The sequence below is a fragment of the Macaca thibetana genome, chromosome 9 (assembly GCF_024542745.1).
Source record: "Macaca thibetana thibetana isolate TM-01 chromosome 9, ASM2454274v1, whole genome shotgun sequence".
Classification (NCBI taxonomy): Eukaryota; Metazoa; Chordata; class Mammalia; order Primates; family Cercopithecidae; genus Macaca; species Macaca thibetana.
The window spans coordinates 13,398,364-13,411,721 of NC_065586.1; the positions used below are offsets into that span (position 1 = coordinate 13,398,364).

The 13,358-nt window shown below is 42.5% G+C and overlaps 3 protein-coding genes across 23 annotated transcripts in view; 1 reads left to right on the forward strand and 2 right to left on the reverse strand.

The window, feature by feature from the left end:
• The window catches only part of PRPF18 (pre-mRNA processing factor 18), a 387,690-nt gene that overhangs the window by 230,932 nt on the left and 143,400 nt on the right, over window positions 1–13,358 (forward strand). The window lies entirely within an intron of this gene.
• PHYH (phytanoyl-CoA 2-hydroxylase) overlaps window positions 1–13,358 on the reverse strand; it is a 1,057,918-nt gene that overhangs the window by 195,546 nt on the left and 849,014 nt on the right. The gene's annotated exons all lie outside the window — the stretch shown is intronic.
• BEND7 (BEN domain containing 7) overlaps window positions 1–13,358 on the reverse strand; it is an 89,160-nt gene that overhangs the window by 37,049 nt on the left and 38,753 nt on the right. For all 21 annotated transcript variants that reach the window (XR_007728669.1, XR_007728670.1, XR_007728671.1 and 18 more), the window contains one exon: window positions 9,916–10,181. Coding sequence is in view for 17 of the 21 variants with exons in the window: in XM_050803227.1 (XP_050659184.1) it covers window positions 9,916–10,181 (266 nt within the window). In the remaining 4 variants the exon portion in view is untranslated. The remainder of the gene's footprint in view (window positions 1–9,915; window positions 10,182–13,358) is intronic.

Consider the following 13,358-nt stretch of genomic DNA (forward strand, 5'->3'; position numbering starts at 1 on the left):
CCATCATAATCTAAGATGAAGTTTTATTCATAACCAGAGTTTTATTTTGCATATCCTGTGCTGCATGTAGAATTTTTGTTCTAAGTGAACTCATCTTGGATTTTTGCTAAGTGCTCCTGTATCATTTGAAAGCCATTTAAAAAAAAAAATCCAAGTTTATCTTACAGAAGCAGCTACTCACAGCTATTTGAGGGTCTAGGGTGGTTCAGATGCTCTTAATGGCAAGACAGGAAGGGGAAGGACAGTAGTTACTCATATAATCTCAGGTTGATTCTGATACCATTAAACAGGTACTTAAAACGCTGACCTCTGAGACATTCCCTTTGATTCATCCTGTGAACGTGAACCCCAGTTTGAGAAACACTGACCTGAATGAGCTACCAGGCGGCACTGGCCACTCCCTTCTTCACGCGCTCATACTATTTTCTAAGAACTCTGTTTACAGCACTTTTCATGCAGCATATTTGCTTAGCTGGGAGTCTGCATTTTTCATTGGGATGAGGACTCTTGTATCTGGAGTGTCAAGCACCCAATGAGTGCCCAATAGATATTTGTCAGAATAAACAAAACAGTATGTAAGAATTCATTTAAAATGACTGGTGTTGATTCAGATATCTTTTATCCCTGTATGAAGAAAGTGGGTTTGAAACTTTGCCATGATGTGCTCAGCACACCCGTGTCTTCTAATCGTTCATGTGGTACCTTCATGAGTTGGGTGACCTGGATAACACCGACCCAGCTGTTTCAATACCTACTCACTGAGCCCCCTCCATGTGTAGGAATCTGAAGGTTCGCTCTGCAGGCGAGACATATGCACAAATACCTATCCTATAAAGTCGAACGTGGTAAAACATGAGAGAGAACAGAGCAAGCGCTGTCTGAGACAGCATCATGCAGGACTTGGCTGCTAGGGGTGCAGGAGGAAGGGGGATTTTGGGGCTCAGGAGGGTAAAGGACAGTGTTTTAACAGGACCCTGAAGGTAGGATTCAGGAGACAGGTACAGCCGCTGTTTCTGGTATCTGCCACAACTCCTAACAACTAAGCATCTGGAGGTTTCTGCAGAGCTAAGAGACTTCCAATGCAGACGCTGTCACTGCTTCCCATTCCACTTTCTACTGCCAAATACTGTTATTTTGAACTGTTCTTTCCAGATCAAGGAACATGAACTCACCCCCTTGCAAGCACGTTACAAAGGAGGAAGTAGTCTGACTAGTGGAGGCGGTGGTGGCAGCGGCAGCCAGGGCACAGGTGACTGGGCTCTGTCCTTCCTGTTCTTCTCGGCCTGTCTCCTATTCAGATTTCTGAGCCAGGAGTGAACGAGCACCAAAGCTATCTACGTGTGCCAGGTGCCGCAAGGCAACAACGCCTTAAAAGAACAAAAGAGGGCAGCTTTGTTTTCTGAAACACGAAGAAAAGATGACGTTCACTAATGTCACATTTTCACTATGAAATCTTTTTATTTCCTCCATTTGATAAGTACAACCACAGTGGATTACTATCATATAATGATCCACATCTTTGTACATATATTTAAAAACAGGATAAAGCTCTTTCTTTAATTGTATCATTGAATCTCTTAGTTTACTGGCTCTGGTTTAAATGAGATCTCTCTGCTTACTGATAGCTATGACAGAAACCAACACTCTTCCAAATGAATATCGTTTTGAAAACTACACTTCTCTTGACAGAGTCACAATTTGATACTCAAGCCAAAATAGAAAGCGAGTATGTTAATTTACAGATTTAGTGATTACTGAAGTAACACGATTTTTAAATGATGACGTCTAAACGAACAGTTCAAAATAACAATCTGAACTTGGGGCAGGATTTATGACACAGTCATCATTTTAGGAGCTGGGAGTCTGAATTCCCACTATAAATGTGGATTTTCATCTATGTCCTGCCTATTTTAGGTACCTTGGCCACTTAGGACAACAACGTATCAAATGCTGACTTTTCCTTCTTCATCTCGCACTGGGTGAAGTTCTGGAGGCAAACACTGCATACACAGTCATCATCACTCTTGAAAATGTCCCAGAGCCAGGCCTGCGGACTTTCACGAATTTGTTTTTTGCATTTCAGCTGTGGTCTCCCTTTGCTTAGACGTAGCTGGGGTTGAGATCTAGTTTGGCTGGATCTCCTAACTAGGTAAATGAAGATGCTCCTTCCCCACCCCTCTGCCCCGTTACGCTCCCAAGTCCCCATGAGCACATCACGGGACTCCCCTGTATAATCGAAAGAATACAAAGACAGTTTTTCGGAGATCATGCTAGTTAACCACCGAGGGAATATTTCTAACATAGGCTACTTTATCTAAGGTATTAGTAAGGTATTAATAAGTAAATTACAGTAAGACACATAAAAAGCTCCATGTGGTCACTGGTTAAAAGCAGCGCACAAATAATCATACTGGGCATTAACCCCAGATGTTCAGTGGCAGATGAATAGGGTGCAGATTCTGTGTATTACATAGGGTCACCTTTGCAGGCACGTGCACAGGGCTGTTTGGACGAGGTCATATGCTGGTGGGGATTTGGGGGGCTGGGCTGGCTGGTCAGTCTCAGGCCGGCTCAGGACCAAAAGCTGAAAGAAAACTGTAGACAAAGAGGCAGGATCCTGCTGAACAAGACTAACTGATTTGGGACTGAAAAGCTTGTAACAGGATTCATAAGAGTGCTTAAAGGATGTGAATTTAGTCTATGTCCACACTACCGTATACAATGATCTTTTGTTCTTGTGTTTATTTTGCAATATATTAGATGTATTTTGAGGAAAATGTGCTTCAGTTTAAGAAAAGAAATTTTACAACACAAACCTCCCCCATAATTGATTTAATTTTGCTCATAAATGTGATATGCTTCTGTCTGATAAAAACTACATGTTCCTGGGATGGGGGGGGAGGGATTGCATTGGGAGTTATACCTGATGTAAATGACGAGTTGATGGGTGCTGACGAGTTGATGGGTGCAGCACACCAACATGGCACAAGTATACATATGTAACAAACCTGCACGTTACGCACATGTACCCTAGAACTTAAACTATAATAATAATTAAAAAAATTTTTTTTTCCATCTCCACTTTATTAAAGCTGGAAAATTGGGATTCATGCTTTTGGCATATGATTTATATAAATACAAAAAAAATATGTAAAAAAAAAAAAACAAAAACCAAACAAACAAAAAACTACATGTTCCTGTAACTCAGGTCTGCCCCAGGTGGACATAGCAAGAATCATTGTTACCATTTATTTTCTATTTTTAAATTTTATTTTTATTTTTTAGAGACAGGATCTCAACCTGGTGCCCAAGGTGGGGTACAAGTGGGGGGATCACAGCTCACTGCAGCCTCCAACTCCTGGGTTGAAATGATTCTCTCACCTCAACCTCCTGAGTAGCTTGGGCTACAAGTGTGTGGCCAGTTAATTTAAATAAAAATTTTTTTTGTAGAGACAGAGTCTCACTACGTTGCCCAGGCTGGTCTTCAATTCCTGGCCTCCAGTGATCCTCCCTCCTCAGTCTCCCAAAGTGCTGAGATTACAGGCATGTGCTACCATGCCCAGCAAATTTTTAAAATGTATGTATTTATGTATTTTGTAGTGAGGGGGGTCTCGCTTTGCTGCCCAGGCTGGTCTCAAACTCTTGGCCTCAAGCAATGCTCCTGCCTTGGCCTCCCAAAGGGATTACAGGCAGGAGCCAACATGCGCAGCCTGTCATTTATTAAATGCTATGGTAAGAACACAGCCCACGAGGAGGGTAGCCACAAGAGCGTGTGGGACTGGTTGCTCACCAGCATGGCTGTTCCTGTTGAGCAGCTCAGAACAGAGGTGGCCTGGGGACGTAGCAGGCCTGAGCCGCAGTGTAGATGGGGCGGAAGCATGCGCATGTCCTACGTCAAGGCTCATAGTGGAAGGTGGCTGCCCTCTTTCCATTAAGCAAAAAATGCTCAGCCAAAAGTCCTATCCAAAAGTAGGCGTAATTTACACGATAGCCTATAGTGAATGTTGAATAGGATAAAAATGACAAGAAGTCATCCAACAGCCAATTCTTTATAGACATTTTTAGTTGACAATATTTTGGTAGAACTAAGCATTTAATTTTAGAAGAGAATACAATTTGGTCCCTTGAAATTTTCTCCATGTACTTGCATAATGAGACATTCCGGTCTTTTAGAGATGCTTTTAGCTTTTTCCTTCTTCGGGTAATAAATTAATGACTCTGAAGACTAGGGCTTGATTTATGCTAAAGATATTTGAGCCAAAATGTACAATATGTAAGAGTCTAACCACTGCAATTTAGCTGCTTCTCTCCTAAGGCCCTGAAATGGCTCCTCCAAGAGGTCCACTCTGAGAGGCTATCCAGGTTCCCAGGTGACCTGACTGCCTGCGCCACAACTGACGTCCTACGTTATTATAATTACTGTTTGCGAATTTTTCTTCATGTGCCCCTTTCAAGGGCAGGGACTGTTTCACATACTTCAGTATTGCCTGGAAAACAGCGATATAATTAACATTTATTTGGTACTTACTATATTCCAGGCCCTAGGCGAACACATATCACACAGACTTTTTCAAATTTGATTTTCACCCTATGAAATGGCTACTATTATTATCCCCAATTTGCAGATGCAAAAACTACGGCTCAGAGAATTAAAGTAACTTGTTTAATATTATCCAGCTAATACATGGTGAAGTGAAGATCTGAACTCCTGCAGCCTGCGCTGGAACTTACACTCCAGGCATACACGGCCTCAATTTCAATGTGTCAATGAGTAAATTTAAAAAATCACTTGCTTGGTTTTACTTTACTTGATCCCAGTGGATCACTTTATCTACTGGGCCAAGAAGGTGTTAAGAAAACAGATTTCAAGGCCAGGCATGGTGGCTTACGCCTGTAATCCTAGCACTTTGGGAGTGTGAGGTGGATGGATCACTTGAGGCCAGGAGTTCGAGACCAGCCTGGCCAACCTGGCGAAACTCTGTCTCTACTTAAAACACAAAAATCATCTGGGCATGGTGGCATGCACCCGTAGTCCCAGCTACTGGGGAGGCTGAGGCAGGAGAATTGCCTGAACCCAGGAGGTGGAAGTTGCAGTGAGCCGAGATCACGCCACTGCACTCCAGCCTGGATGACAGAGCAAGACTCTGTCTCCATAAAAAAAAGAAAAGCAGATTTCCAATACAGATATTCTGATGAGTATCCACAATTTATCTTCTGAAAACTTTTAAACTGGCATAATCTGGGATTATTGGAGACTATTTATTTATAGTAACTACAACAAATAGAAAACATTTCCTATTATTACAAATTATTTTAAAATATTGTTAAAAACCAGTCTGATTGTTTCACCAAAGCTGAAAAACAAGAAACGAAAAGCAACAACAACAAAACAAACTTAGGCCATGTATATCTGCTCTGAAAAACACAAATCAATATATGCAATCTTGAAAAACAGTGACCATAAGAAATTAACAACTGTCTTCTTTCAATATTGGTAGAGTATTAGGTTGTGAACTCATAAAGAAAGAATTAAATACTGTATTTTCTTTCTTTCTTTTTTTTTTTTTTTTTGAGATGGAGTCTCGCTCTGTTGTCAGGCTGGAGTGCAGTGGCGTGATCTCGGCTCACTGCAATCTTCAACTCCCGGGTTCATGCGATTCTCCTGCCTCAGCCTCCCCACTAGCTGGGATTACAGGCACGCACCACTGTGCCCAGCTAATTTTAAAATTTTTAGTAGAGACAGGGTTTCACCGTGTTGGCCAGTATGGTCTCAATCTCCTGACCTCCTGATCCGCTCGCCTTGGCCTCCCAAAGTGCTGGGATTACAGGCATGAGCCACCAAGCCTGGCCTAAATACTGTATTTAAATCTGAAATTTAGTTTTGGGTTTCTGCTTCTGCTTCTGTGTAATTGAGGTTCGAATTTTATTTAATGTGCTGCTTTTAAAAGGGTCAAATAATCCTGCCCAAAAGAGAAGTATTTCAGGCTATTCCCTTTCTAAGAACACTATTTGTTCACATGTATTTGTTCACTGATAGACAAAGTTTTATTTTAAAATATTTATTCCCATAAAGATACTGAGGTAAGAATGCTAAGGTTAAAAAAAGAACTAATATTTATTGAGTGCTTAAAACGAGCCAGGCCTTGTTCTAAGTGCTCCACGGGGATGACTTCATCTAATTCCTCCCATGGGCCAATTTCAGGAGGGAAGCACTTGCTATCCCCATTCTACAGAGAGAAATGGAGTGGGGAGGGGTCAGGTTCGCTTGCTCAGGGTCACACAGCTGAGAGTCGAACCCAGGCAGTCTGACCTCAGAGCCTGCTTCCTGACCCGTGAAGTTCTCCCCAAGAAACTTCCAAGTAAACAGAATCAACAGCCACAGCTGAAGCTTGCAGTTCTTTCATATGATAATCATCCCCTCAACAGTGACTTAGTCTTCGTCACGCACGGGCATCGGGCTAGAATGGGCACCCACAAGTCCTCTGCACAGCGGACAAGGGCAGATGACAGACCTGGGTTGGGGGACACACTCCACTTTTCTTGGCTGTGTGAACTTGTGCAAGCTGCCCATAGAAAGCGGATAAGAAGAACACCTCAAAGATGGCGCATGATGAATACTATTACTATTACTATTATTATTAATCATAGTTTCTGCTCTTGAGAAGCTGGGGTGGAAGGATGTATTGACATGTCAATAATTACCAAACAATATAGGAAGTTCTATCCAGGAGGATCGTTCAGATCACAGTAGAGGCCTGAAGGGGAGTGGGTGGGTACAGAGAGGAGGAACAGGAAAAAACAAGTAAACTGCAGTGAAATTGAGGAGGGGGCTCTCCTTAAAGCTAAGTCCTAGACATAATGTTTCCTAAGTTTATTTTGTATACTGTGCTTAATGCAAATGCAGATGCTTCCTCCTTCGCAGATTAAACAAATAACACTTATTGAGTACCTTTTATGTGCCAGGCATTGCTACAGGATTTTCCCCTATACTATATCTCATTTGATGCTCACAACACTCTGCCGTTTTGACATTTCGGTTGGTTCTGATTAGAACTTAGTGTTTTTCTGCATCTGAGTAGGGACTATTGTTATCAGTTTGAAGACAGTGGCTGACCTGCCATGATTGACAGCCCCTTGTGGGCCCTTATATTTGTGTTTGTGCCATGGGTATACACATTGGCATTTGGGTGACACTACGAGTCACAATGCAAAAAGGGAACTCTATACACTGCACGTTCTTTATCTTTACAAAAGCGATAAAGCATGGGTTTCCAGTGTCACTTTTCGGCGTTTCTAGTGCTAATCTTTCTCCTGTGCTCGAGGTGTCTAGTGAACGTGTTGAGGATATGAAATTCACTTTTCCTTCCCATCCAGAGCTGAAAGCCTGCGCTGCTCTTGCTCTCCGTATCTCAGTTGAAGTCCCAGCTGCAGCTGTAACCCAGCAAGTTTCCCAGATGGGAATCCAGGGCTCACTTCCCACTCAGTCCCTGCGTCCCTCCTGAACGGCTCTCCCTGCTCCTCCTCTCCAGGCTCACTGTTCCTGTCCAGCCCTCCTGATCTCCTGCCTGGCGGGCTGCATGCATCTTCCTCCCGCTCTCTCTCTCTCTGTCTGTCAGCCGCATGCTGTTCTAGCTATAGTTCTAAGATACAGGCACAATTCTTCCTTTACTGGAGACTTGCAATGGCTCCCTCCTGCCCACAGATAAAGGCTGAAGGCCTCACCTGGACTTTTCCTCTCTCCCCCCACCCTACTTTTACCAATGCCAGCCAGACAGCTGCTCCAGCAACACTGGGCCACCTGCCCAATCCTGATTTTGTTCTTTTGTTTTTGTTTTTTTTGAGACAGAATCTCCCTGTGTCACCTAGGCTGGAGTGCAGTGGTGTAATCTTAGTTCACTGCAACCTCTGCCTCCTGGGTTCAAGCGATTCTCATGCCTCACCCTCCTGAGTAGCTGGGACTACAGGCATGTGCCACCACGTCTGGCTAATTTTTGTATTTTTAGTAGAGACGGGTTTCGCCATGTTGGCCAGGCTGGTCTCAAGCTCTTGACCTCAGGTGATCTGCCCACCTTGGCCTCTCAAAGTGCTGGGATTACAAGCGTAAGCCACAGTGCCTGGCCTCACTTTTCTTTTACTTTTTTTTTTTTTTTTGAGACGGAGTCTCATTCTGTCACCTAGGCTGGAGTGCAGTGGCACGATCTCAGCTCACTGCAAGCTCCGCCTCCCGGGTTCACGCCATTCTCCTGCCTCAGCCTCCCGAGTAGCTGGGACTACAGGTGCACGTCGCCACACCTGGCTAATTTTTGTATTTTTAGTAGAGACAGGGTTTCACCGTGTTAACCAGGATGGTCTCAATCTCCTGACCTTGGGATCCGCCTGCCTCAGCCTCCCAAAGTGCTGGGATTACAGGCGTGAGCCACCGCGACCGGCCCTCACTTTTCTTTAGAAGCATGTTACTCTTCCAAGACAATCAACAGCTAACTGAGTTCTCATTAGCCGGGCGTGATGGCAAGTGCCTGCAATCCCAGCTACTCAGGAGGCTGAGGTACGAGAACTGCTTGAACCCGAGAGGCAGAGGTTGCAGTGAGCGGAGATCATGCCACTACACTCCAGCCTGGGCGACAGAGTGAGACTCTATCTCAAAAAATAGCTTAGAAAATTTAAGGACTGAATGTACTTTGTGTTGAGGAATAATTTACCTCTGTTTCCGAATATGGGGTTTGACTCAGGGCCCTAGTTGCAATAGCAATATGATATCACTGCATGAGCTGACTGGTCCAGAATAGAACGTCATCATCATAAATTATGTTTTAAAATTAAATTTTTAGTCTAGAGGAACTTCTTAACAATTGTAGCAAGTGTTTATAGATTTCAAAAAAAAAAAAAAAAAACCTTTAACATTGAGAATTGGTTAAAAGTTCCAATAACTTTCCAATCTAAAAAAGTCACAAGATGATTACTTTTGTCCCTTCCCTTTGTTAAAAACCCAATGTGGATATACCCTAGCAAACTGTCTTCCCACAACTTCTTTCAAAAATGTTTAAACACTTTTTAAAAAAGCAATTTGTTTCCCACTTAAAGTTTAAAAGGAACGGCCAACCTCCAGTCCTATACAGGCCTGCGGGAGTTCGCAGCAGGATTCTCATCCTGTGCAATCTGATAGTAACAGATCCCCCATTCTTGTTGAAGAACTCTCCCAAGAAGTTAAGGTTCACAACACAAACATACTCAGAGAAAGGCATTGTAAACAGAAACGCAATTGCAAATATAGTGCAGAATTAAACAAATTCGTTTATGGTCCTATGAATGTAAAATAGCAAGTCAGATGGTTATCTCAGATGTCATCCAACATTCTGGACTGCAGCAACATTCTGGCTATGATATTAAAATAGAAAAACCTTTGCAGAGCGTTAACCTATCATTACACGGAGTAAATGGCATGGCACTGCCACCTAATTAGCAGTGTGGCTTGCATCTATAAAATAGAATTAGCACGACTGCTCCTTTTTTATTATTAGTTTGTGTTTCCAGAAAGGTGTGACCTTATCTGTATGGTTCTGTTCATTTACGCCCATCTACAAAGGATTTAATTATATTCTTTTAGGTCTCTACACTAAGGAAATTGAAAACTGCCACTGCAAAATTAAAAATGCAAAAGAAATTAGTGAGCAGATTATTTACGCCATCACCCTCCTCCTTTTGGAGACAAAGACTGGAAACCTGTCTAAATAAATAAGGCATAAAATTTTCAGAAAAGAAAACTCCAGACAAGAAAATTATTACCATTCTTCTTTTCTTCTTTCCCACATATATTCTGCAAGTTTCTCTAGTTGTCAAAAGGGAAATCTATAAATACTATAAAATTCCTGAAAGTTACATAGCATTAGAGTCAGCAGCCAGAAAATAGCAACTTACATCTGAGGAAGGTGATTCCAGAACAATGCCGAATCCTAGAACGCGGCTCTCCTCCGGGGAGGTGTGCTCGGCTGCCTGGAGAGCAGATACCTCAGAGGCCACCGCTGCCTTCTTCTCCATCTCTGACCCACTGGGCTTCTGTTTCACAGTAAGAGGTTCCACAGTCTTTGGGGGCACTTTTTTCTTTTTATTTCTCTTTCGTGAGACAGCAGTTCGCTGGGAGCATATAAGGGAAATTGGGGGTTGTTGTCTGTTTTGAGTTCCAACTGCGAATAATAAACAAAAATATGGTACAGGCACGTGTGTCTGACTGAGGAAAACTTATCTCCGGTCTATCCATGTGATCTACAACTGAAACTGAAACGAGGAAAACTCCAGGATGAAGCACACTAAATAAATCTCCCAGTGGACCTAATGGTTACCAAACACAGGCTCTGAAGCACTTTCAGGTCCTAAAGGCAGAACAATACTCAGGAGAAAGCGTTACTGCAGGTGAATCGTGATAGCATACTGCTGTTGGGTTCGATGCTGGGAAAGCATCGTGAGCTGTGAGAAAACAGAGAGCATGGCTTTATAAATCATAGGACGGTTTTAAACAAATGAGAACTTCGGAACTTGAATTTAGGTGGCGATGGCTGTGCTTCCTGGTCAGCCTGTTTCAGGACTATTCCAACTGTCGTTTGGGGTTAGACTGATCAATTTCTAATAATCTACAGGTGCCAGAACTGACAAAGATGAGACATCGATGATCATTTGGGAGAGACTGATCAAAAGTGGCAGTCTGGGATGATTCTACAATAGGGACCAGTAAACATGTGGGAAAAGCCTGTTAGTTACTTAATTAGGACCAGCGAATCCTTCCTCACCAAACAAATATTCTCCACACATCAGCCACCTCCAGAGCACCCTGCTACATGGCCTCAGACCAGGCCACTTCTTTAGACCTCGGTTTCACATAATTGAAGGAGTGATAATATCATTCTGTACAAGTCAAGCAAGTCAGTGAAATCCAGACACAGTTCCAAAGATGAAAAGCACAGTGCAGGAACCAAGTATCCAACCTGATTCTATACTTAAAGAAATCCAGGATGGTAAATTATAGTTCTTACAGGTGCACTCTGAGAAGTAATGTCTGCTAGCCATTTAAACATACTCTCTTGGAAAGTGTCATTGGAAAATATGGAATCATTGTTTAAATCCTCAAGTATTAATATAGCTTCCTAAATATGACCATAGGATGTCTCTGCTTTTCAATAGGAATGAACCTATAAGACAAGTGTAAACTAAAGGTCTTTAAAGGCACATAAACATGGATCACCTCCTCTTATCTCTTATCAGTCCGAAAATAAAGAATATTTACACTTTGATCCTGATATTTTTGTCTCCAAACTCAAAAGCAATTCATAAATATTAGAAGCAAACTAATTGCACTACATAAGAGCACAGAAGCTTTTAAACCGGTAATTAGTCTAGCTCACTGGCCTCTCGACCTTGGCTGTACATTAGAATCACTCGAGTTTAAAAAAACTGAGATGCTGGGCCAGGCATGGTGGCTTACTCCTGTAATCCCAGCACTTTGGGAGGCCAAGGCGGGCGGATCACGAGGTCGAGAGATCGACACATCCTGGCCAACATGGTGAAACCCCGTCTCTACTAAAAACACAAAAATTAGCTGGGCGTGGTGGTGGGTACCTGTAGCCTCAGCTACTCGAGAGGCTGAGGCAGGAGAATCACTTGAATCTGGGAGGTGGAGGTTGCAGTGAGCCGAGATCGCGCCACTGCACTCCAGCCTGGCGACAGAGCGAGACTCCGTCTTAAAACAAAAACAAAAATAAACAAAAAAACTGAAATGCCTCAGCCCCACCCCAAACTAAATGAACTGACACTTCCAGACATGCCGCCTGGGAACCAGCATTGTCTGAAAGGTCTTCCAGTGATTCTGCTGTGCAGCCAGAGTTGGCAACTTCTCTTTGCTCTATTTGCATTCCCCCTCAAGGTTGGGTCTGTACCCTCAGAATAAAAGGGACCCCGAAGAATGATCACGATGGCCTAGGCCCCAGGCCTCGCTGAGCCTCATGATTCTAAATTAAAAATGAAAATGTTTTGGTTTAAGGAACATGGGGACTATCTGAGTTTTTCTTCTTTTGCAAATCTAGACACAGCCCGAGTCTCTGGCATACAGATCTTACCTCTAGGTCTTATTCCTTGTCTTCTTAAAAGAAAGGTGAAACTTTCTAAATGTAATTTAAATCTAAGTCTTCAGGCATTAAACCTTAAGTAAATCTACCCACGACACAAATTTTTAAGTTTAAGAAAATTAAAGGAGAGTAATTTATTCAGTTTATCCTTTGTGCCATCCTACAGCTTTGGAATCGTTTACCTCCCTAATCTGCAAAGGTTCAGAAAAGAAAACACAGCGACAAAGTGGCATTTACTTAATAGATTCTAAAAAGGCTTCCGTCAAGGATTTAAATGGTTGCAATTTGTAGTTTGCCATTTCAGTAGTAAGGAGCTTAAGTGACAAAACAAATCATTACAATTTCATATGCATATTTTCTTAAGTGCGAACAAATTCCTCCTTGGAGAAAAGAAACCGAACATCATGAAGTAACCTTTCTTTCTGAGCTCCTTATTTAGGAGATGTTAACCTCTGCCAGGTTAATAAGAACACAGATTATCGTAGTGGAACAAGGTGAGTCCAACGCTTACTGACCTGAGCAAAATGCTTCCTTAGGGTAAAACCAAATTCAGTGCTTAAAAAGATGCTGTTTTTCAGAAAGTAGCTCACATTACTTCAATGTGATCTTGGGTGACTGATAAATCTAAGTATTAAGCTTTTTATATCAAAACCACATCACTGAATATTAAAATTATACTAGAATTCACTAAATGGCATCCTGAACAGCCTCTGAGTGATGACCTTCCGGACTACCATTCTGAGGAAAGGGCAGGAAAGCTAGTCACGACATGGCTAAGAGCAAGTGGTGATGTCCCTTGACAAGAGGGAAAACTTAATACAATGATTTATTTCTTGTACCTGTGACAAAAACAATTCTGTTTTCCTTCAGTTGTGAAGATCAGAAAATACAGCTGCTATAATGAAGACCTAGACTTCCAGACTTCCATAGAACGCTCCATGGACTTAAAGGCCACGCTAATGAAACAGCTTAGGCTTGTACCATGCCTTATTAAGTTCATTTACAACCACTACATCATTCTATTTTGACAACAGCCCTGTGAGTTCGACATGAATTCTCCATTTACAGACAAGAAACAGGAAGCTCAGACACGCCACACAGCATCAAGAGCAGAAATTGGCGTCCAATCCCAAATTATAAATCCACCGCTCTTCCATCCCTCAACTTGCCTGACGGCAGTGAAAACAAAAAGGAGTAACATAAACAAAGACGACAGAACAGGAGGATCTCTGAGCTTCCGCATCC